General features: G+C 36.1%; 1 protein-coding gene across 1 annotated transcript in view; it reads left to right on the top strand.

Moving 5' to 3' along the window:
* The window catches only part of TOP2B (topoisomerase (DNA) II beta 180kDa), a 46,595-nt gene that overhangs the window by 19,658 nt on the left and 1,648 nt on the right, over nucleotides 1–25,289 (top strand). The window contains exons 12-34 of the mRNA XM_009882170.1: nucleotides 2,504–2,661; nucleotides 3,379–3,504; nucleotides 4,352–4,462; nucleotides 4,551–4,656; nucleotides 4,854–4,963; nucleotides 6,107–6,199; nucleotides 6,292–6,406; nucleotides 6,912–7,033; nucleotides 7,867–8,015; nucleotides 9,288–9,519; nucleotides 10,966–11,100; nucleotides 11,564–11,764; nucleotides 13,437–13,632; nucleotides 13,793–13,884; nucleotides 15,037–15,192; nucleotides 15,333–15,416; nucleotides 16,510–16,707; nucleotides 17,055–17,199; nucleotides 18,371–18,529; nucleotides 19,353–19,560; nucleotides 20,067–20,149; nucleotides 20,455–20,565; nucleotides 25,197–25,289. The exon at nucleotides 25,197–25,289 is cut by the window's right edge and continues 12 nt beyond it. Of these exons, the coding sequence (XP_009880472.1) occupies nucleotides 2,504–2,661; nucleotides 3,379–3,504; nucleotides 4,352–4,462; nucleotides 4,551–4,656; nucleotides 4,854–4,963; nucleotides 6,107–6,199; nucleotides 6,292–6,406; nucleotides 6,912–7,033; nucleotides 7,867–8,015; nucleotides 9,288–9,519; nucleotides 10,966–11,100; nucleotides 11,564–11,764; nucleotides 13,437–13,632; nucleotides 13,793–13,884; nucleotides 15,037–15,192; nucleotides 15,333–15,416; nucleotides 16,510–16,707; nucleotides 17,055–17,199; nucleotides 18,371–18,529; nucleotides 19,353–19,560; nucleotides 20,067–20,149; nucleotides 20,455–20,565; nucleotides 25,197–25,289 (3,183 nt within the window). The remainder of the gene's footprint in view (nucleotides 1–2,503; nucleotides 2,662–3,378; nucleotides 3,505–4,351; nucleotides 4,463–4,550; nucleotides 4,657–4,853; nucleotides 4,964–6,106; nucleotides 6,200–6,291; nucleotides 6,407–6,911; nucleotides 7,034–7,866; nucleotides 8,016–9,287; nucleotides 9,520–10,965; nucleotides 11,101–11,563; nucleotides 11,765–13,436; nucleotides 13,633–13,792; nucleotides 13,885–15,036; nucleotides 15,193–15,332; nucleotides 15,417–16,509; nucleotides 16,708–17,054; nucleotides 17,200–18,370; nucleotides 18,530–19,352; nucleotides 19,561–20,066; nucleotides 20,150–20,454; nucleotides 20,566–25,196) is intronic.

The raw sequence follows: 25,289 nt of genomic DNA, 5'->3' as shown, positions 1-25,289 counted from the left end.
TTTTTGTGCAAGAAGTAAGCTAATACTATAATCAGGATCTCTGACTTCAATTAAAAGCTGCTTTCATTGAGAAAAGGAAAGCAGAAGATGATACAGAAGAGCAACTCCTTTAGTGTGGCTGAGTGTGTGTTGGTTCCTCTGCTCTTGAGAAATTGTCTCAATGAAGTTTAGTTGGTGACTGCATCTGACTGAAATCTTGATGTTTCTTAACATAAGGGAAAAGGAAGTCCTGGTGCCTTGGAAATTCTTTAATGAGTACTCAGACAAAACACTATAGAACTATCAATCTATCTTTCTCAGGGTCAAGTGAGGTACGGACTGTATGTGCTCTTTGTGTGTGAAAGGTGATGATCGCTTCTTCTAGGTCCAAAAAATTTCAGCTCTTTGCTGTATGAATGTTTGCTATGAATGTGCACATGACTAAGCACATTGTGAAGAGTTACACAGTTACAAATAGTCTTTTCAAGGGAATTTCAGAGCTCTCCGTAAGCTGGAGAAAAGGTTGTTAAACCGTGAAGATATAGTTTCAGGGAGATTGCTTCAGGACATTCATACATGTCACACAGAGGTTATCTGTACTCTGGCAGCAAAATACAGTAGTCTTATTTGATGTGGTTGTATTTCAGGACAAATAAATATTTGTAAGGAATCCCAGGAATTACACTTTCATAAGTACCTCAAATCAGATGAGGGATCAGGGTTGACTTTGGTTTCTCATAGCAGGTGGCAGTAGTTGTTGGACTGAAGTAGTCCAGTGCAGCTGGCAGAGAATAGTGTCTGGCCACAGACCCCCATGGCTTTAATTCTTCTTGTGGTTTTTAGATTTTATTTTCACTTCAACGGCGAATTTTTAGCTGATGTCCAGCAGCTACAGGTTTCTTGAGTGCCGGGTACCACTGAATTTTTGAATCAGTACTGGTTAATGCTTAGGAATAGGAGAGAGGTGTATCTGTGTAGTGATGAACTTGCTGCACATTTCTTCCCCCACTGAAAAGAATGAGTCCTATACCTTGTCTTTCTTGTTTTCTTGAGATCTTGGTGAGGTATACATAGTTTTAAGGCTTGTTGGAGGAGAACAGGTAGAAATGAAGGGGAAAATAAAGAACCAGAAATAGGAATATAGGACTGCAAGGGAGCAGCTAGATTACTAAATCTGGTGAAGCATAAAAGCATTCTTTGAACCTGCCAGTTCATGTAGTTTTCTCTTTGAATTCTTTAGACCTGTGTTCAGGAAAATACCTGGCATATTGCATTTCCATGAAATTAGTTGCTAATGATTGCATCCATTCCAGAAGAAAGTGCACCTGGAGGATATTCCGATGTGTTTTCTGCAGTTCATTTAGAAAACAAAAAAGGCTGTCATACGTTCTAAAACATCAGACTAGTATTTTTCTTGGTATTTGGATTCCACCTTGCTGATAGCATGGTAGTTATTGACACCTTTTGATACAGGGGGAATAGCTGCCTAATTTAGATTATATTAAGCTGTATGTCTGATGTAGAAGACCAAAGATAGTGAATATAAGTTCTGTGTAATAGGAAGTGTGGGGTTGTTTTTACCTACTAGGTAAAGGCAAATCAAAGTACATATGTTAAATGCCAATATATTCACAACTATCTTACTAACAGTAGGTGAGATTCAACCAGCTTGAAGTTTTTTGTGATCTTTCCTATGACTTGGCCTTGATGAAATATCAAAACTGCTTAATGAGCATTTGCAGCCTTGAAAAAGGGTGGGTTCCTTTTTTGAACCTGCTTATTATTTAGAACATCTATTCAACTATTGCAGTTGCAATAAACAAAGTATACACATCATACCAGTTTTGAGCACACTGGAAACACAGGCACCAAAATGCAGTATGTCTTGTAGAATCAAAATTGCACTATTAGTAAAGATTTGTTTCTTCTGTTTGAGAAATTTCTGAGAATGTGCAGTAAGTGGAAATGTTCCGATCCTTTGAGCTTTTCTGTCAGATTTTTCTTACAGTTGCCTTGCTTCAGCTGGTGGACCATAAAAAAAGAAACCCCCAAAAATGTAATTTAATAAATTACTTCTGAAAATGTACTGTGAGGAAAGGGGAAGTGCAGAATGGGAAATAACTCCTGTATATAACTCAGACATGCATAATATATGTGTGTAAGAAATTTGCAGCTAGAAAAATGAAATGGTAAATGTACAGAAGCAATCTGTCTTTTTTTTTTTTTTTCTTTTTTCTCTGTGGTGCAGATGTGTAGGGACCATTACGTAAGATGTGCCACCATTGCATCCCATTTTGTCTATTTTGCTCTTTGTCCATAGCAACCCATAGTGTATTGCTAAGGGCAAGGATACTTACTCTTGTTGGGTAGTTATCCCTAAAAATAGAAATCCAGGCTATTTAAATTACCTGACATAGAGTAGGAAGAATATTCATGACTGATGCAATTGTAGTCCTGTTGTGTGAGTTTAAAAGTTATGCTTTCTGTTTTTTTTGCCTTGCTTCTACTTCTTCCTGGACTGCAGGCGGCAAACATTCCTTGGACTGCACATTAATATTAACAGAAGGAGACTCTGCCAAATCTTTAGCTGTCTCTGGCTTAGGTGTTATTGGTAGAGACAGATATGGAGTATTCCCACTCAGGGGTAAAATTCTCAATGTTCGAGAAGCTTCTCACAAACAGGTAAGTAGTCTTGTCATCTCCTTTTAGCTGACAAATGGATGTCTCTGTTTATTTTTGATTTCTAGGGTTACATCTTCTTTTTTTTTTTTTTTTTCCATGAAAATCTTGTGACTGGGATTTCATAAAGTATCAGCTACTTTAAAGCCTGGGATAAGCCTGGAAACGTTAAGTGTAGTAGTACAGTACTGCAGTGATAAAGTTAATTTCTTCACAAATGCAAGGAATTTCTGCTATGACTCACATTAACACTTTACATGAATACTTACAAACGCCCAAAATTTATGTTCTCTCCATTGCCATGTGATTTCATTGATTCCCAATGTGAAGCAGTAGCAGCAGCATTACCCCATCACAATACTTCTGCTGCCCTTCATGCTTTGTCTATAGTAAGAGTTGTGTTGTAGATGCCCATAGAAATAGCAGAAAGAGAGGGCAGCTTTGTGAGATGAGTTTTTGTTACATGCGCTTTTCTCCCTGCCTGCTGGACCCAAAGTGCTCTGGCTGTAGAGGAGAAAGGGAGTGGTGCAATCTTGAGAATTTGCACGTACAGAAGGAATATATAAAAGTGTGAAGCCTGCAAGGGGGCTGGGGATAAAAAGGTTATGAAGTTGAGGTAGGGGTGCATTGAAAAAGTAGCTATAAAGCCCACCTAAAAAAGATCGGAGTATTTCTGATTTTCTGCTTTGTACAATGGCTGCCATGATAATTTTTTTACAGATTATGGAAAATGCAGAAATCAACAACATCATCAAAATAGTTGGACTACAATACAAGAAAAGCTATGAAGATCCAGAATCTCTCAAAAGTTTGAGATATGGAAAAATTATGATCATGACAGATCAGGTTAGTCTGAAATTCACAAGTTTTAATATACAGAGCTTCTTAAAATGTGATTTGCTGCAATTTGGTGGGTTACAATTTGTGCATTATAACCCACCTGTGTGTCATGACAATATGGAAGTGTTCAGAGGGAATCCCTAATGTATGAGGTTTCTTTATGGGAGCAATTTATCTGTAGGTTGTTTTGGTTACTCCAAATGAACAACTGAACTGTGCTGCACAGTAGCAGAGATGCCAAAGTAATAGTAAAATAATGTATAAACAAGAATGCTTTTGATAACTCAAAAATATGTTGAAAGTAAGTACAAAATGAAACAGTAGATGAGGTAGTAATGCTAGAAAGTCTGGGAGAGACAAGAATGCAGGCAGTTATTTTTGGATAATCTCATGAAGTGTGTGTCTACTGTTCAGATTTTAGAAGTCTAAGAATCCTATGCTTTGGATATTTGTGAAGCTTTGTTAGTTTTTCCCTGAGGGGTTGGACTTTCAAGCATCTTGAGTGAGAACTGTGGGCCAGGCTTGGCTTTCTTCCACAAAGATTCAGGACCATGGTGTCTGGGAGAGCTGTCTAGGTCTCCCAGAACACATGCCACAGGCAAAGAAACCTTTGAGCTGCAGCTATGCACTTGGTTGGAAGAGCTTATTATTAGCTCAGGGACAGTGCCATTCACAGGTGACTGTTTTATACCCAGGTCCAGTTTGGAATCCAAATTAAAAGTGACTGTTCCCTTCTATGTTTTCTGTCAACAGATATTGTTGTGATAGATCCAGGCCAGTGAGTGGGTTTTTTGGTGGTTTTGGGGATCTGACATTTTATAAGATTGCCTCATGTTTTCATGTTCTGTTTTAGGATCAGGATGGATCTCACATAAAAGGCTTGTTGATCAATTTTATTCATCACAATTGGCCATCACTGTTGAAACATGGTTTTCTTGAGGAATTCATCACTCCTATTGTAAAGGTATGGGTTCTATTAATGAGGTTTTGTTCATGACTTACACTGCAACAGAAAAATTGATTAATTGGTTTTTGTTTTTTGTTTTTTAAAGGCAAGCAAAAATAAGCAAGAACTTTCATTCTATAGTATTCCTGAATTTGATGAGTGGAAGAAACATATGGAGAATCATAAAGCATGGAAGATAAAATACTACAAAGGTTTGTTTAAAAATAAATAAGTGAATGTCATGGATCTAAAAACACATAATAAATGGGTGCTATGGAGTTCTATTTGTAGCTGTTTTCATGATAGTATCTTCTGTAATGATTTTATAATATTTCCATTAAAATAAAAGGGGTAAAATAATAAAACATACATTTTGAATATGGAATAACTAATTCTTTTTATTGTACAGGTTTGGGTACCAGCACTGCTAAAGAAGCAAAAGAATATTTTGCTGACATGGAAAGACATCGGATCTTATTTCGATACGCTGGTCCTGAAGATGATGCTGCCATTACACTGGTTAGAACTTTTAAAAGTGCTTTTATATGATTTGTTTTAGTTTTCTGTCCTCTGTTACACTGGGATCAACTACTGACTAGTACTGAAGCTGTTAACAGAAGCTTCACGTACACTTCTGCCCACATTTTCTCTGCCGATAGCTATAATCCCAGCCCCAAAGTTACCTATGAGCATAGGTGGTGTAAGATTATAGGCCCTACTGGGCCTCATGATAGCTGTAATCTAGGAAAACAAAAATCATTTCACATAGCAAATTCTTCATCATTCTGAAGAACATTTTTGCTAGCAAATGAAGTCTTAGAATAACAGTTTTAAGTGGACAAAGAAAAAAACACTTTATTAAAGAATAAATATTCAAGAATAATTTTTATTCAGATTTTTTATTCTATTAATTTTATTTTTATTCTATTAAAATAATTTTTATGCTGATCCAGCTCTTGGTCATTTGTCACTTCAGTGGTCTAGAAAAAGTATAGATACACTGAAAGGAGCCAGAAGAAAATGATAAGAATTTAGTCATGATTTTACAAAAGCCTAATCTTAAACCTTCAGACGTCTGACTGTGAATTGTTGAGCTCCGTTCGCAAAGGAAGTCTATCTGATGCAAAACAGGGCGATATCACTTAGTCCCCTTCTCAGAGAGTAAGTTAGGAATGTTTACTATGTATTATGTAAAACCATGGTCTCCAAGGAGATGGAACTACTCATAGAACACTTGTGGGGTGCTAGCGCTGATGACTCTCGTCTTTTGCAGGAGAGTGGTTGGAATCAGGACATGCTCAAGTGTCTATCTATTATTCCCTGAGAAAAAAAGGCAGTACTTCAACAACTTACAAAATTTTCCCAACCTAGTTGAAATTTTGCTTAAACCTGCATACTCAGTTTTTCTGTATTCTTCTCTTGGGCTTCTGGAGAAGAAGCTCACTGGACGGGAACTCTGTTTCTGTAACAGGTCAAAGTCTTTCAAAACATTCTTATGTCTTTTTTTAATGATAACATTAGTTATATGGATTATCTTGTCCAGATAAATATTATTGAATACATGATCAGATAGTGCAGTGCGCTTACAATTTTGACTAAAGAAACATACTTTTACACAAACATATATATGCTGATTATTTTGTGTACTTGGAATCTTTTCAGGCCTTCAGTAAGAAGAAAATTGATGACCGAAAAGAGTGGTTAACAAACTTCATGGAGGACAGACGACAGCGTCGGCTACATGGGCTTCCTGAGGTGAGTTCTAAATAATAGTAATAAATCTGGTGGGTGGGATATAAATGTAATGTAATTTTTGTATTGAATGAATAATGTATGTGTTTTTTCAGCAATTTTTATATGGTACAGCAACAAAACATTTGACTTACAATGACTTCATTAACAAGGAGTTGATCCTTTTCTCAAATTCGGACAACGAGAGATCTATCCCTTCCCTTGTTGATGGTAAGCTGATAATTCATTATGATTTGCTGGAACATTCCTCTTTATTGTTGGTTTTAAAACCTGTGATTTGTATTGGAAATCAATGCATTCAAGTGGAGAATATAAGAACTTTTTTATTTTTGTTTGTTATCATTTATGTGCGAAGGAATTGCCATGTTTCTTTCGTGAGGCAGTTTGTAAGAAGCTCTTCACTTGTGGAAGTTGTACATTTAGTATAACGCTATTTATTAAAATAGTATATTGCATGCTGCATAGTAATGATTGGCTAAAAGGGTTATGTTTCCACTTTGCTGGTAACTTTTTCAGTTTGGTAAAATATTTTTTATTACTTTAAAAGAACTGAGATGTTAATTTGTTATTTTGTTAACATTACAGCATACATTTGTTTCCATTTACTGTTTAGGCTTCTTTTGAGAGATTAGAAATGATAATAGGGCAAAATTAGTTTATTACTTCAAAGCATATGCTTGTGTATGCGTTGAAAATGGGATATTATTCTTAACAGGCTTAAAACCAGGGCAACGCAAAGTTTTATTCACTTGCTTTAAAAGAAATGATAAACGTGAAGTAAAGGTTGCTCAACTGGCTGGTTCTGTTGCTGAGATGTCAGCTTATCACCATGGGGAGGTGAGTATGAACAATGATAAAGTTGTGAGGATTTTTAGCCTATATAAAATATTAGGTAAATGCTTGCTGTATTGAAATTGCAAACCTATTGACTATAAGTCTAAGTCTGCTAATCACAGATTAACTTTTAAAGAAAATGACCCAAACAGTATGTAGCTTAATAAGACATCATATTTCCATTCTTTCCAAGTCTGCGCACAGTTGTATCCCAAATATTTTGTGGGTTGTGGCAAAATAGTAGATACCTAATTACCTAGGTAACTTTTAGATTCTCAAGTCATCGGAATATAGGAACTATGTACTTGGGCAATTTTTGTCTTACATAAGAAATATAGTCTTTTAAGGTAAGATGAAGAAATACTGTTCTTTGAAAACCTGATACAGTGTTGGAACAAATATTATTTCTAACTCCTATTTTGTTTATAGTTAGCTGAAATATTAGCCCAGAGTTGCCTTATTAACAGTGTTTCTCCATCCCTTCTTCTCCCTCTTTAAAAGCAATGAGTAGTAGTTTGTGCAGTAGTAAGTGCAGTCAGTTTGTGCCCCTTCCATTGCTCCAGAGAAGTTCTTTAGAAAAAATGGAGATGACCAGGCGTTTTCATAAGCGTAGAATGTAAAGAGACTTAAATCAGGGAGGCAATATGGCTGTGGAAGCATTATGTTTTGTCAGCAGCTCTTGTAATTGGTTTACAACACTCTTCTCTCGGGGAGACTACTTTTTTGAAATTGAATTCAGGATAGTCGTATAATTTTGGGGCATGAAAAATGTATTTTATTGGCTGCTTAGGAAAGACTATCTCATGTTATTCCTATGAATATGTATTTTCTTGCAGCAAGCGTTAATGATGACTATTGTCAACTTGGCTCAGAACTTCGTTGGCAGTAACAATGTTAATCTGCTACAACCTATTGGTCAGTTTGGTACCAGGCTTCATGGTGGAAAGGATGCTGCCAGCCCTCGCTATATTTTCACCATGTTAAGGTAAACACAAATGTAAAGCAAAATGCATGTTTTTAAAAAGCCTTGTTATGAAACTAATCCTTTCACAACACTACAGTTTTATTTGTGGGAGAGGAATGGAGGAGTATTGGAATATTTTGATAGAAGCCCAAATACTGTTTTATATCTATGAGTGTTTGCACGGGGTTTTTTTTGCATTAATTTCCATGCATAGAAGTGCTGTGGGAATTGTAGCTTTAAAGGAATTGAACTTTGAATCCTGAGGCTGAAGACTGAAAATGTAGATCACTCAGATTAGTAACTGATCTTACTTAAATTGTGACTTCTTGCAGAAGTAGCTTTCAGTTTCCCTGTTCAGTGTGAAATTTATTCAGTTTCACAATAGAAGGTGTATTGCTACCTGGTGATAAGTCCTGCAACTCAGCATAGACTTGACAGATGAGATGGATTCTTTTCCTTTTGGATGAGTTTCCTCATATCAAGCTAAATTACACATATGTAATTAATAATAAAGACCTAATTTAATGATACTGATTTTTCACAGTTGATACCTTGAAATTCAGTTTGACATGCAGAGTGTTAGAATGTGTTCCTTAACTTAAATTACAGTATTTTATATGTTATGTTGCTTCTTTTATTTCCTAATTTCAGTGTGATATTTTGGCTAAAATTCCTTGTAGTTTCTTCTTTTCCTCTAATTGTAAGCTTTACATGTAAGTATCAGGTTTTATTCCCTTTCTCATATATGTTTTTTCTGTAGCAACCTAGTTTTGTACAGTTTCCTTTTTGCATGAGGTGCTGGAAATCATGTTCACCCAGGACAATGTTCTAGATGAGCAAAAGGAATCACCAGTAAAACCTTTGTAGTATTTTCAGAGACTGCTAGGCCTGTTAAGCTGTTGTTTAGCAACAAAGTTTTGCTACTATCTGTATGCTGTGTTGCTTCATTACTGGGTGACCTACTGTCACACTGAACTGTGTGTTGAATGCTTCAAAGAATGATACTTTATAGATGTTAAATGTCATCAATTACTACTGTATCGTGTACATGTATTATTGTGAAGGAAACAGACATAATCTGTTAGGAACACACTCTTCCATAAGGAAGAACTTCCTTTTCTCAGGAGGTATGTATGTTGTATTTTCAGCTTCAGAATGACAAAGAGAAAGGAAGACATGAGCAAAATCTACAAATAGATCATATCTGGACCCATGGACTGTTAAAGCTTTATGTACTTTACTTACTGGACTACAGTTAAACAGTTTTCTTCTTTTTCTTTTTCTTTTTTAAAGCCCTTTAGCAAGGCTACTTTTTCCATCAGTGGATGACAACTTGCTTAAATTCCTTTATGATGACAACCAACGTGTAGAGCCTGAATGGTATATTCCCATCATTCCTATGGTTTTAGTAAATGGAGCTGAAGGAATTGGTACTGGATGGGCTTGCAAACTTCCAAACTACGATACCAGAGAGATTGTAAACAATGTCAGACGAATGCTGGATGGCTTAGATCCCCACCCAATGGTAAAGATAATCGTGTATACTGGTATTTCATGTGTTTGCTAACCATTTTGTCCTTACAAAATGAATTCATATTTCTCTAGAAATACTTGATTATTGGAACATCTGAGTTGTATTGTCTGAGTAATTTTGTTTAGGAGCTTTACTTGACTGTTGAGATGAGGCTGGAGAAGTTCATCTTGAACCAAAACATTATGATTTGTATTTTTCCACTTACTTCAGAGGACTTTTTCTTCAGTCTGCTGACTGTAAGCCTTCACAGTTGCAAGTCTTACGGGAAGGGTAGTTATGGCATGACAGTAGAGTAAAAAGTTGTACCATTCTTTCCTTTTTGAAGGTACTGCTACTTGCCTTCAGCCAAATTTAGCATTTCCTCTGTCTTGTCTATATTGTACTCTCTTTTAGATATCTGTAAGCGTAGGACAAGATACTGTCACTGTTCAAGAAAATGAGTGGCTTCTGAACTGCATCTAGCTTGTGTTCCTTTATTTAAAAGTTTATAAGAAGTCTCAGAAGTGGTGTATACTTGAAAAAAATTGGACCAAGAATACCTGGGTGAACCCAGAATATCTGTAATCAACAGATGAAATACAGATAATGTAACTTTTACTTTACAACTGACGGATATTGCTACTTTGCTGTGTTTACCGAGTCATAGAAGCAGAAACATCTTTTCTTCTCTACTTAGATCACAGTTTACTGAGTGTGCAGTATCAGTTTTCATGACATAGTGAATTTCTTTTTGTGAATTCTTGGGAACAATAAATAGATATTTTTTTTTTTAATTAATCCAATCCATTGCCCTTCCTTTAGGACTCCTAGGCCTTCTGTGTAGTCTCACAGTCAATTGAAGCTTCACTGTGGTTGAAAGAGGCACTTCTGCCTCCATCTAGCTCCTTTCTGTATGCTGGTATGTGTTTGTGGCTGCATGGTAGGCTGGATAAGGGAAACAATTCAGTTAAAAAAAAATTCTACACCCTGTTAGTTACATTTTAAACTGGATGGGTTCCACTATCTTTGCCAAACAGCACAAGAATGAAAAAATGGTTAGGGGAGGTAGCACTGCTTCTGTGAAGTTATTGTGAGACTGGGGTTTTAATCTGCTTTCTGTCATGCCTTATCTGTGCTTGCAGTTTTCTTTAAAAAAGAAAAAACAAAACCAACAAAAAACCCCACAAACAAAACAAACACCACCTCACTGGGTTCAGCGGCATCTTTTTAATCATTTATCTACTCTGTAGGTAATAAGATACTTGCTCCTGTCACTTGCATGTGTATATTCTGTTTTTTTTTATTTTTCCTATGGCTTTACATTTTCACAGGCATGAGAAGCTGATTGATGGATTAGTGCAATATAAAGTGATAGCTGTATGGTGTGTAGGAAACAAATATTTTTCTGATGTTTTGTTATAAAGATTATTACCACTTCGCTGTTTTTTGCAATTACAGCTCCCAAACTACAAAAACTTCAAAGGAACCATTCAGGAACTTGGTCAAAACCAGTATGTAGTCAGTGGTGAAATATTTGTGGTGGACAGGAACACAGTAGAAATTACAGAGCTTCCTGTAAGGACATGGACCCAGGTAAGTAAGAGTGACATACATTTACATAAAACTCAAAACCAACAAAAAGTTCCTTATTAAATTAATTAATCCTACATCCAGACGAACTTTTAACATAATTTCTGATGATTATGCATACATGGAAGGGAACATGGTGGCATTCTTTTGTGTCCCTTTGTAGAGGATGGTTTTCTACTTGTGCCATCTGCTGTCCACACTACATGTTATGTTACTACTACTGCTTCTCCTGCTGGATTAGTGTTGAATCTCTTTTTTCTTTTGAGTGTATTTCTCTGTCCTTGTTATGTGCCTCTTATGTTTGTGCTAGTCTTGGCCTGCATTTTGCAGGTTATAGTGGTTCTGTAAATTATCACCGGTATCATATGTAGTGCATGAAGCTTTGAAATCTTATGTTCTTCAGTTGGTTTAAGGAATTAAGGATTTAAAAAAGTGTTTCTCGTTTTTGCTACCCTATTTTTAATAGGTGTATAAAGAACAGGTTCTAGAACCTATGTTGAACGGAACTGAAAAAACTCCAGCATTAATTTCTGACTATAAGGAATACCACACTGATACGACTGTGAAATTTGTTGTGAAGATGACAGAAGAAAAACTTGCACAGGCGGAAGCTGCTGGATTGCACAAAGTCTTCAAGCTTCAAACAAGTCTTACTTGTAATTCTATGGTAACTTTTTCATGTTTGGCTATCAGAATCCTTACTGTTGCTTGTTGTAAACTCAAATGTTTTGTAGTGTACTTTGGTACTTAGCATTGAACAGTGTGTTGTGTATTTGAAATTGAATAGTAGAAAATTGCAGTGATGACAAATATTAAGTCAATATGGATCAGCAAATCCATTTCAGTCCTGATGAATCTTCCAAACCAAACTAGAAAGGCTCAGGGTGGTTAGTTTCCTGTAACTGAAATTTTCCCGTGCAGCCAACCAAAAATGGTTAATTTAAAGTAGATCATACAAATAACTTTCTGCCATATTATAATTAGATTTGAGTTTTAAACTTGAGACAAGTTACATTTTCAAAATTACACTTTATGCAAGACTATTACTCCTCTAATAGGAGTTAAATAATCCAATGTTTCCACCAAGATAAGTCCCATTTTATGTTGTAAGGTATAGAAAACACTACTCTTAAGCTGCTGAGGACATAAGAGTGATGTAAATTACTCACGTCGTTTATTCTGCTCGTAGCAAGATGGGAGTAAGAATGTGAGTAAATATACATGTCTACTATATGAGAGGGATTTGAATTGTAAGAGAATTTCTGCCAGAATATTTCCAAACAACCTGTCTTTACAGAGAATGAAAAAACAGTTCTATTTTTTTATGGCAGATACTAGTTTCAGATATCACAAAGCAAAAATACCATTACTGTTGCAATTATTGTATAAATCAAAACCTATGTGAAAATAGGTTAAAAATAAATTAAAAGACCATAGAATTGGAAGAGGAAAATGGCCTTGCTCAACCATTTAGTAGATTGTGCTTGAAAAACGAGTCTACCAAATCAAGTTGATAGTATTTCTTACATGTTTAAACAACCATGTGAACTACTGTGAGAATCTGTCTTCAAATTAATGTTTGACAGATTACAAAATGTCTTGTAGGTTATTCCTGCATTTTCTGCCTACTGAAATAAATAGTAAGGGCTGCTTTCTGTGTATGTGTCGGAATTAATCTGCACTAGTGTAAGCATCTTAAAAAGTTATGTGAGCTAGCCATTGTTCACCCAACTCCCAAACAGGTATTTTAAATCGATGAATTGCCCTCTAGAGGGGCTTATTTCTCTCAGCTGACTATAGAGGGCGCCTAGGGTGACTAGTTCACCTATAAATGTCTAAATGGAGATGTCAGAAGTCAGGCAGGACTGATTCCACCTATCATGTAAAAATGATTTCTTACTTTGTTTTTGCTTAAACTTGAAGGATGGCAGTTTTCACAGCTGAAAAGTGGCAGATTTCACAGCTGAACTGAAAGATTATTAGATGCTTTGCAACTGTAATGTTAAATAGTTGTGAATCATTAGGTGCTACTGAACTTGTGCTTTACTATTTAGATAAAATGTGTCATTCAACTGAGTTCAGGCATCTTTCTCTATATAGCTGTTCTCCTGTTTGAACTTCTTGCCATAAATCTCATCTTAAATCTACTTGTGAATAAAAATAAAAGCTATCCAGCTATGTGCTGTGTAGTTCCATAGTAAGGTTTGGTTTCAGAATCTTCAAAATAGCACTTTTTGTAAGGTGCATGTATATGTGCAATAGAAACAAACTTGTACTCAAAGGTTAATGAAGTTTGAGTTGTGCAATCTCTCTCAAGCAGTATGTTATGTGTTTTATAGGTGCTATTTGATCATATGGGATGTTTAAAGAAGTACGAAACTGTGCAAGACATCTTGAAGGAGTTCTTTGATTTGCGATTACATTATTATAGTTTACGCAAGGAATGGCTTGTGGGAATGTTGGGTGCAGAGTCTACCAAGCTTAACAATCAAGCTCGTTTCATTCTAGAGAAGATACAAGGAAAAATTACCATAGGTGAGTAAATATAAGTTACAACAGGTAGCAATGGGGGGAAAATCTGGAAATTATTTAAATATAGTAGAATGTACTTGCATGTAAGACATTTATTTCCACGACACTGATTTTTTTTTTTTCTTGTTCTTTCCCCGCCCCTGGTTGTGTGTGTATCTTGTAGAGAACAGATCAAAAAGAGATTTGATTCAGATGTTGGTCCAGAGAGGTTATGAATCTGATCCAGTAAAAGCCTGGAAAGAAGCACAGGAAAAGGTAATAATCTGAAATCTCTGGATATATTTGATTCTGTTAATGCTACAAAAGTTATTAATTTATTCATATGATCATTTTCTAGCAGTCTAACTTAATTTATAACACATACAACATTTAAAAAAGATTATTCATTACTTCTTATTGGCTTCCATTTTAAAAATTGTATTAAACTTGTACATAAATATTGTCACATAATATCGGTATCGTATATAGATAATTCTTAGAAGACAACTAGATAATACAAGACTGAAAATGAGAATGCAGAGGACTGAATTTCTTAATGTACCCAAATCAAAAGTGGCAACTGGATTTCTGAGTGGCTGATACATAAAAAGCTGCATCAGTTACCCCCACACATATAACTGATTTTCCCCTTATTATTTATTTGTCGTATGATTGCAAAATGAAATTATTTCTATAAAAATTATTAATTGTTTTTCTGTAATGAAATATAAATACTCTAAAGCTATGACTTTTGAATTTACTTTAGTAAATTTGACCTTCACCTACATTTATTTCTTAAAAGCCAAGAGTTTTTTTATTGTTCCAAAAGAGATATGTGACAAGCTTAATTTCATGCTTTACTATGGGAAGATGAAACTGTTCTGAAAAGCAACTTCAAATTTCTGTCATCTACCCCTTTTCTGTGCCATTGCCACTGCTTTCGCTATTTGTTTTAATTTCTCATTTGATTTTCTTTGGGTTCTTTTTTTTGCTACTGTGTATTAACTGCATGGATTGTGTTGTATTTTATAACAAAACTATTATTATGAGAAATTTTGATCCACTTCCAGTGGATCAAATAGCAGTTTTTATCCAAGACTGTGCTCATTTCTAAAGAAACATATACATGAATATCCAAAGGGCAAAGGTCTCAAACTTGTGAGATAGCTGGGACAGTACCAATATCTGTAGCCAATAGCATACAAGGCATATGGCTAGCATCAGGTTCAGACTTGTTTTCTTAAATCAAATGATTAAATAATCCAACTATAGAAGGTCACATGAACATGGCCTTTTGGAAAGGTCCAGAAGAATGTTGAGGTTATTAAATCTATGAGGGCTACTCATAATGATGCTTTGGAGCAGTGTTACAGTTCATGCATAGAGCTAAGATTATTAATACTTGTAACTGTGAATATTTCATTTTAGGCAGCAGAAGAGGAGGACCCACAGAACCCGAATGATGATGCTTCCTCTGCTTCAGGCTCAACGTCTGGCCCGGACTTTAACTATATCTTAAACATGTCCCTGTGGTCACTCACGAAAGAGAAAGTAGAAGAGTTAATTAAGCAGAGAGATTCAAAGGTTGGTACACCATGGAGGGCTTGTTCTGAAATGATATAGTAATTACTGATGTGTCTTAATTGTGAATGTTCATTTTCGATAGTATTTATTTCAGTTGTAACGTAGTAACTTATATTCTATATACTACTTTCATGTTTTAGGAGAGAGAACTAAATGATCTTAAAAGGAAATCTCCTTCAGATCTCTGGAAAGAAGATTTAGCAGCCTTTGTTGAAGAGCTTGAAGTATGTTTTATTTTACATATCTTTCTAAAAATATTAAATTTCAATTAATTTAATTAAAAGCATTAATTAATTAAAAGTATTAAAATTAAAGCAAAAAATAATAAAAGATACCACATTTTGGATTAAAAGCAGATAAATCTTCAAAGATAGTGATAAGTGGGAAATCAATATTGGGTATTTGTGTTCCCTGTTGTGTTCCTCAGGGATTGTTTCTTGCATCTATGTCATTTAATGTTTTTCTTCAAGTTTGTGATGATAAAAGAAAAATTACCAGGAGAAAATTGGTTTTCAGATGACACAAAAAAAACGGGAGTAGTAACTGGTAATAGTAATAATTATAGTAGTTCTACGTGGCCTAATTGGTTGTGAGGCAGTGAATATTGTAAAATGCAAAGCTCTGCACGTAGGAACGAAGTGTGTAGACTGTGAGTACCATATGAGGGGCTCTTACTTTGCCTCATCAGTAACTTTGGGGAAAAAGTGAAGTCCTATTGGTGGATAACTTGCTGACCCTCAGCTTTCAATGTTGCCTGAAAAGGGCTGATGTAATCTTTTGAAGTGACACAGGATAATACAAATAAGGTGTTTGGTTTATTTCTCTGTGTGTTTATGGTACAGCTGCAATTGGAAGTGTTCTGTTCAGATGTCTGGATTTCAGCTATTTGTTCATACTGTGAAAAAAGGTGATTAAAGAACTGGAAAATGTGCCTTTAAAAATTACTAGAAACTAGCTGCTTAAATGTAACGCTGAAATACTGAAAGTTACATCAGTACCCAGACATACATGCGAAATAGAAACATGATAAATGAAAGATTTTTCAGTCTAACAATGTCCAAAAGTTCGTATTTCTTTAATCTTGAATAAAAGTGTAGTATTTAACTGTACAGGGTAATGAGGAACTTACCAAGATTAAGTGATTGATTTTCCATTACTGGAAAGTGAGATACAGTTCAAGTGAGAATTAAGGGAAGTCTTATGCTCCATGTAAAAAGGAGATGAATTTAAATAATCATGATGTTCCACTTTGTCCTTATTAAAAAAGAATGTGTTCCCCCTTCCGCCCTCCCCCTCCCCCCCCGCCTTGTTTGTTAGAAAGTAGAAGCACAGGAAAGAGAAGATGTTTTGGCTGGCATGATTGGCAAACCAATAAAAGGCAAAGTTGGTAAACCCAAGATGAAGAAACTGCAGCTGGAAGAGACCATGCCATCACCATTTGGCAGAAGAATAGTTCCACAGATTACATCTGCCATGAAAGCTGATGCCAGTAGGAAATTGCTCAAAAAGAAAAAGGTAAATCAAACTATTGCTATAGTTAGATTATTTGTTATTTAACTGCTATATTTTGCTACTCTGGTAGCATAAAGCCAAACCACTAGACCTCATTAATGCTGTATTTATAGTGTTTTGCTGACCTAATGCATGAAGAAATTAATACTAGATTTCTTTAACATATGCAAGTTTCTTGTGACTACTTGTTTAGATGTTTTTACTGAGATTTCTCCTTTCCAAGACTGTTCAACAAATGTCAATATACTAGTCTACTTTCATTTATTTTCTTCTACAAAACTATTCCAGTTCTGTCTTGAAATTTAAAGGTGTAATTTATTTTATTTTGCCCAACTTTTTTATATTTTTAGGGTGAAACTGATTCTTTAGCAATAAAAATGGAATTTGATGAAGAATTTGGTGGTGTGCCAGCTGAGGGTGGTGGGGATGACTCACTGAATACATCAGCCACAGCAACTAAACCCCTTAAAATTAAGAGAGAGAAGAAGGAACCTGGTAAGATCCTTACTCAGTCATAGTTAACCTTAGCTGTGTATACTAATTGGGCATTAGATATATTTTTAACACATAGTAAGAAGGGTATATGCCACAATAACCAGTGTTTCATCTGATTTTCTTTCCTAAAGGACATGTGGAAACACTTGAAAGTATTCTGCTGAAATTTCTGTTATGTAAACAGAATATTTATGTAAATAGATTATGTTATGTAAAATAGATTATTTTTTCATAGTTAAACTAATTCTGTGCAAACTGAGATTTCTAGGTTGCATGCTCTCTGGTGTTGAAGGACATGGCACTCGTCTTCAGTCTGAGTAATAGTATAGATTGTAAAACTTGATTAAATAAATATATTCTCCTGTTGACATATTCAGTCATTCTGACTTTTAAAAAGTTATGCATGTTATAGACTAACCAATATCTATGTTAACTTTCCTTTTCCTTTGTTAGTAGGAATTTATTATTACTGTCTGAGAAATACATAGTAATGGGGGGCAGCAACAAAATAGAAAGCTAAAGACAAAAGAGAAGGTTTAAGTATGAGGGTTTTTTTTAAAAAAAAAAAAGAATAAAAAGTGGTTATGCAAATACTTCTTCTAAGGTCTTCTTTTAATTATTCAGAGGATTATCCAACCTGAATAGATTAACTGAGTACAGTTATGACTGAGTTGTCTACATGCGGCTCAAATCTACCCTAGCCAGTGTTGAGCCAGAGCCAATTAGCCCAGCTTGACCTGAGCTTACCCTGCAATTTACTGACCTTATTGTCACCCCCCAATAGGGTATCCTCTGCTTCCCACGTTAACTGGATTTTTCCAATAACTTTTCCTCATCGTGTTCCCTGAATAATGGAAAACTGCTTGTTCTTTCCCTGGAAAACTCCAGCAACCTTTAAAACGATTGAAGTCTGAGGAGCTAAAACTTCAAATTAGGGACTTTTATGTGTTTCAGTCATGAAACAAATTTGTTAGGCAGCAGCAGGTCAGGTTCTGTGTGAAGTAATTTCATCACGTTAAACTTTTCTTCTGGAAGGAGAAGAAAATACACAACATTTAAAGGAGAACTTTTAAAGATAAAAAAATAGTCTAAATTTATGCATCATAAACGATTAGAAAAGATTAAAATATTTTTTTACCTTGACTATAGTAAATGCTTTAACTTGTGGCAGGTACTAGGGTAAGAAGAACACCATCGTCTACAAAATCCGGTGCAAAAAAAGTGAAGAAACGAAACCCATGGTCAGATGATGAATCCAAGTCTGAAAGTGATTTAGAAGAGAATGAGCCCGTGATTATTCCAAGAGACTCTCTGCTTAGGAGAGCTGCAGGTACTCAAGCTTTTGTGAATTGCACATTGTGGCTGAAAGTTTCAACTACAAGCCTCCGTTTTCCATTGAATGTTGCCTTCTTTTAGGAGTTTATCTCCTAGAGATAGCTTGTGTTACATTTTTATCACTGTGTGGTTAGTGAAAAAGCTCTTAATGTCAAGACCAGGAATTTAAGAGTTGATATGAAAGATTTTGTAACTTGGTCCAAAAATCTTTTCACTTATTCTAAACACTAGAATAGCTGTTGCTCTCAAAACTAGTGGATTATACAAGAAATAGACAAGATAATACTATCACAAACATAAAAAAATTACTCTATTGCAATTATACTGTCAAATAAGGCCCAAAACCTCGAATGGATAGTAAAAATTTATAAAAAAAATTCTCAACAGTCCATGAAAAGCAAAAATATCAGAGACTGGAAGTTTGGAAAATACATAAATGTTTGATAGTTTAAGAAAAACATACAGATTTTTCTGGCAAATGGTTGATTAATTTTTCAAGCGCTTGATTAGGAAGAATGTTCAAATGATAGATTCAAAAAAAATTCAAGGATTTTCATTCCTTAAAATTACTTATGCAGTGATGTCTCCATAATGCCGTTAGCTGGAGGTATCTGAGCAAGCCACAAGCGGTGTTAGATGTTTGGTAACACTTTAAACTATGTCCCTTTATTCTTCCAGGCTTAAACAAGTTTCTTTTCTCCCAGTCTTTTGTCTTGTGTACTCTGAGGCAGGGTTTGTTTAGTGAATTCCTCTTTAGTTTATTTATGTATTAACATAAACAGCTATCTTGAAATGTGTATATATGTGATTTGTTTTAGCTGAGAGGCCCAAGTATACTTTTGACTTCTCAGAAGAAGAAGATGATGCCGATGATGATGATGATGCCAACAATAATAATGATTTGGATGAGCTAAAAGTAAAATCGTCTCCAGTTACAAATGACAGAGAGGATGAGTTTGTTCCCTCAGACAGTTTAGAAAAAGATGAATATGACTTCTCCCCAGCCAAATCAAAGCCATCTCCAGAGTAAGTACTGTAACTCAGCTGTATTTCTTTACTACTAATTTTTTTAAATGCAGAAGTCTATGAGTGAAACTGATAAACATCAACCTGTTATTACTCCACATGTACTGTGTGAAATAAAATTTATACATTTCTGGGGAGGAATTAAAGCATATGTTATCTCAGCCTTGCAATTAATCTATACAGAGGCAAACATGACTTACCAAATTATGGTACACTGTCAGTAATATCTTCTGTTAAACTGCATTTTGTAAGATTCTCCATTTTCCATCTTGTGCCAGTCTGATATACAGAACTATTGAAAGAAATATAATTCTGTTAATTCTAAATGCCTGAAGTTCATGTCTGAATGGTGATTTTAGGGGTTTGACCGCTGCAAGCATGTACAAAAATGCTAGAAATGCTTTGTAGAGCTAAAACAGGAATTTAATCTCATATGGTTATTACAATGTCTGCATATTTCAGTATATAGTTAATGCAACTCATAATTTCTTTTTCCTGTTTGGAAGTAGAAAAACGTCTCAAGACAAGAAAAATCAAGATTTTGGGAACATCTTCTCTTTTCCATCTTATTCTCAGAAGACAGATGATGGTGAGCTTGTTTTCACTGAACTGTTTAATCTTATAGCAACTGTTATGGAATGTATTAGGGAGTTTATGTGGTATACACAAACTTCACACAGTAGTTATAGAAGGATGTCCAGATTTACAAAGGGGAAAGGGGAAGGACGTTTTGATCCTTAGAGGAACCAAGCTTGTTTCATAGATAAGAGAGTGACAGTACATCCGTAGCCTAGCTGTACTGTCAGAAGCACTTGAATTTTGACTCTAATTAATAGTCATGATTTAAAATATACAGTGAACGATTCTTATTCTAAACATACTCTGTGATTTTAGATACAACAAAATTAGACAGTGATGAAGAGGATTCTGCTCCTGTTTTTTCATCATCTTTTGCCCCGAAACGAACAGAGAAAATTCCAAGTAAAACAGTAGCTGCTAAAAAGGGTACGTATAGGATTGTCCTGTAAGCCAGTCCCTTTATTTAAAACTCATCTCCTCCACCTTTGCATTGTCTCTTCACATCTTCAAAGTGGAGGCTGCATTCATTTATTCTGAACTTGGTGAAATTCAACATGGGGTGTGAACTTCTTGCAGCTCCTTAATGATCTTAATGATACAATTTCTTTTTTTCCACTGGCTACTTGGTGTCAAAACTTAATACTTCCCACGCATGGAGCTGGTGCTCAGCTTTTGATTAGTTTAACTAATGGGAGGTTTTTACCCTCAGGGAAGAAATGAAACAAGATGACCTTGGGGTTGAAGATCATCTGCTATAACTTGTTCTCCTTCCTTTTAAAGTAAATAAGTTCAAAGGAGGAATCCCCAAGAAATATTTATGTCCTTAGTAAATAGCGTGGTTTAACACCAGCCAGCTCACTCATTCCCCCGCAGTGGGATGGGGGAGAGAATTGGAAGAATAAAAGTGAGAAAAGTCATGGGTTGAGATAAAGACAGTTTAATAGGTGAAGCAAAAGCCATGCACACAAGCAAACAAAACAAGGAATTTATTCACTACTTCCCATCAGCAGGCCATCTTCAGGAAAGCAGGGTTCCATCATGTGTAATGTCTACTTGGGAAGACAAACACCGTAACTCCAAATGTCCCCCCTTCCTTCTTCTTCCCCATCTTTATATTGCTGAACTTCAGAGATATAAATTCTTTCAAGTATTAGTCAGGCTTTCAGAATGGGCATCTTTCAGGATCTTGCCCTGAGGAGTTAAGGACAATTCTAAGAAGAGCGCGTTTATTACTTGGATTTGTTTCTGTGGTTGTGCTTGGGTATTTGTAGGAATAAGGTTTTTTTCTCTTGTCTACTTGGCGAATATTGGTTTATTGGTTGTTAGTGATACTTTGAAGAGAAAGACTTCCACTTGTTTCTAAATATGTGTTAAAGATTGTTCTAGACTCTTGCCATAACTAATGGTGAAAATAATGTTTTTTCTTACCTAATAGTAGTTTAAATAGGTTATAAAATACAGTTCTTAGCACATGGTAGACTGGGATTTTGTTGCTTTCAGATCTTTGCCTGTATTCCTGTATGTCTTTCAGATAATTTCCTTTTTTCTTGCTGCTCCATCTTCTGTCCTCCAAAAGCATTTTTTTCCTGTGATACTGTGACCTTTGTTTCTTAAAACTTCTTTTGACCAACTTGCAGCTGAACTTAATGTATTAATTCTTCCCCAAAAAGATACCTCAAAGAAATCTGCAAGAAAGCAGCCAGTTACAATAGTTAACTTACTCTCTTGAAAATGAGAAAAAAATCTCCTGTGTTATATGTTAGTGAATTGCAGCATCTTTTCACCATCTCCCTCATTGCTTCCCTATTCCTAATCTCTTCCTTGCTGCATTGTGTCTAATTTGTAAACTGCTTGAATCAGCGAATATCTGAATGCTTCTCAAACACTTCTAGCTAGTAAAGTTCTGTAATACAATATATGAAGATTGTTTACAGAAATAGCTGATCCCTAATAGAATAGTCTTTTATGTTAAACTTCTGTACTGCAGTACATACAAGAGAGAACTGTGTATGCAGTAGCTGAGCATGGATGCAATTCAACATTGAATCTCTTTCTCCTTCTGTTTTTTGAAGGCCTGGATGTGATGAGTGATCATTAACCTAACTTGAAACCTTAAATTACAGCTGTGATCTGTTTCTGAATTTCTTATTAACTGTTACACTCACAAAATATAGGTATAAACAGGCTCTCTTTCAAGCAAAAGTTGATTTTTTTTTTTTTTTTTTTTTGCTTTCAGAGTAGTCTTAGGGACACAGTCTCCCTCTCAGTGCATGACATGCAAGCATGACAGCTTGCTTTCACCACTTTTCATCTCTTCTTTGCCCGTATTAGGCATGACCACAGTTTCATGATCAGAGTTTGACAGTGCAGTGATAACCTAGCATGCCGAGTTCATTGGTCATCTGGTATCCTTTTAGTAGTCTCCTTGATTCTAAGTCCATCTTCACGCTCTGTATCAGCAGCCCCTTCAAAACCCATTTTCTGGCATTGTAATATTCCATCCACTCACAGTCACACTGGGAATGCCTATTGTGTGGCTGAAACCATTGTTCCAGACTTTGATTTTCTGTGACTTCAGAGCTTGGCTTTGTAAAGCTGAGACTGAAGAACCATTTGTTGTGCCTTGCTATCTGTACAGCCATGTTCCCTTCTCAATGAGAAGAAATAAAGGAATAGGTATGAGTTCAGCTTACTTTCAGACTTTGATCAATTTGAGATGAAATCTCGACCTCTGGCGTTCACTTCAGAGGTTGAAGAGACTGCTGAGCCTGCTTTCCATGCACTATTTGAGAGGTCTGTGGTTCTAGTGCTTTATAGTAAGCCTGAGGGAAACTTGAAAAGCAGTCTGACTCTTTGATTATAAGCAGCTGCTCATCTTGAACAGCCCAGCTGTGAGACATACCCTTTGCATCAGCTGTAGGACTGATACTGTTTCTGGACTTTCCACTGAAAATTTGGGCTTCTGGAGAGCCTGTTTACACCGACCCCACTGCAGACTTCCACTTCATGTCATGATACCTAGTGGAGAGCTTGGCTGAGCTGATAGCAGTCTAGTTGCTGTCAGAGAGCCTTTCCAGTTGTGCAGGCACTAGTATTGTAACCTAAGGTAGCGGTTCAGAATCCCACTAGAGTTAGTACAGCCTGTTCTGGAAGCCATGGACACTTACTTTAGCCACCAGATAACAATTAAGAGGTTTGCCATCCTTTGGACTTGGTGTTTGGCAGGCAGACCTCACAGGAGTTTACCAGTTGACCAGTGATGACAGGTTCTCTTTCAAGGGAAGAACAAGTCTAGTGTTCGTGGCAGTATGTCACACCTTTTTCATTCCCCCATTATTTTCCTCTCCCCAGTTCCTTGTTTGTGGGTGAGAAGTCTGCCCTTTTCTAACACCAGTTAACAAACTTGAGGACTCAGGACAAGCTGAAGATGATAGTTACATCTCATGGTAGATGTGTGGGGTACTTGTCAGGAGCATACTTGGCTCCTGTCTGGTATGCAAAGTTCACATTAACAGCATGAGGAGCCGTGCAAGGCACAGTTACCTGGCCAAAACATACACAGTCCTGTAGGAGGACATCTAAACCTCAGCTCCTGATGTTGAATGTCACCTAAGTCTAAAATGGTTCCTTTCTACTAAGATTCTCTCAGTCACAATTTCTGCTTGTCATCTTCAAGTTGATGAAATTTCTGAATCTTTCCTTTCCCCGCCACCAGTCTATGTTTCTTATGCTGGTAAACCTTTTTCTGTATAACGGACTTCATTGCCTCATGGGACCTAAAATCATGTACCTTCAGGTAACACTGCCCCCTCCTTTATTGATAACTACCTACTTACTTTTGGTGATGCTTCTAGAAAGCATTCCTTCTGCTTTCAGTTGCTGTGTACTTTTTCTAGGCTTACTGGTAGGGCTTCATGGCTTACTTAGTTTAACTTTACACAAATACAGCTATATTTTTGCAGTTGACATACCCAGAGAGACCTATTTCGAGTTCCTTTCAAATACGGTTCCTGACTTTCATCCTAAGCATTGTTGCTTTCCTCCCCAAGTCTTAGCTGAAATGCTGCCACAGCCAACACCATTTTTTTTCCCATCCGTGATGCCAAAGGAGGTTTTATTTTTTGTATTATCAGGACCCACTGTTTGGACTGCCCAGTAGGTAGCAGTTCAAGGCATGATTGATGATAGCCAAAAAGTTTGTGGAGACACTCTTGTTGTCTGACCACATTCCCCTAGTGATACCATAAATGAAAGCTTGAGTTCTCACAAATGTCCACATTCCTGGTATTTTCAGTTGTTTTACACGTGTCTCCTCATCTTTGAGGTATTTGTGGCTGATAAAGCGTAGGTTGGTAATATATTTGAAGTTTCTGCAAAAGACTGTCTCATCTGTAAGCATATCGAACACCTAAATGATTCTGTCCCTTGTCACCCATCGTGTGAACGCACCAATGACTGTCTTTTAAAGATGGCAAGACTAGTTGCATACTGGTAATTGAAATTCTGTAAGAATTTCACACAGATATGTCCCCTTCCTGTCCTTTCTGCTTTTTCTGAAGTTCCTTTTCACCGAGATTGACAGAAAACAATGTCACAGAGTCAGATGCGCTGTCTCTCAAACTCCTGCAGTAATTGTGGGAAGATTGTCCTGCAGTTGTACCGCTGTGAAGGCAAAAATGTCACAAGCAGCAAGCTGTAGCTGTAAACACTGTAATGTATCCAACCGTGTTTAAAGTATCCAACCTGGAGAACTGCTGCTGCTGCTTTAGTTACTGGTCACCTGTTTTGTGCTCAAAACAGATGAAAAAATATTTAATCATCAAAAACACTGGAACTTACTGAATCCACTGATACATCTCAAAGTATGACAAGGGAAACCTCCTGTTTATTCCATGCAATTTTAGCATAAAAGCTGAAGTATGTTTTCCCCAAGTGCAGAAACAGCTCATCTTGTTTTAATATCTGCCATTTAAGCTGGAATTGGGGCGTCTAATAAAATGTAATACTTCTAACCAATATGTGAAGTTAACATATTTAGTATCTCTAACTTCTAACAGCAAAACTAGATGTGCCCCCTAAACCTAAAAGAGCTCCCAAGGCCAAGAAGGTGGAAACTGTTAACTCCGACTCAGATTCAGAATTCGGCATTC

The sequence above is a fragment of the Charadrius vociferus genome, unplaced genomic scaffold, assembly GCF_000708025.1.
Source record: "Charadrius vociferus isolate BGI_N301 unplaced genomic scaffold, ASM70802v2 scaffold303, whole genome shotgun sequence".
NCBI lineage: Eukaryota > Metazoa > Chordata > Aves > Charadriiformes > Charadriidae > Charadrius > Charadrius vociferus.
This window is presented reverse-complemented; position numbering and strand designations above follow the sequence as displayed.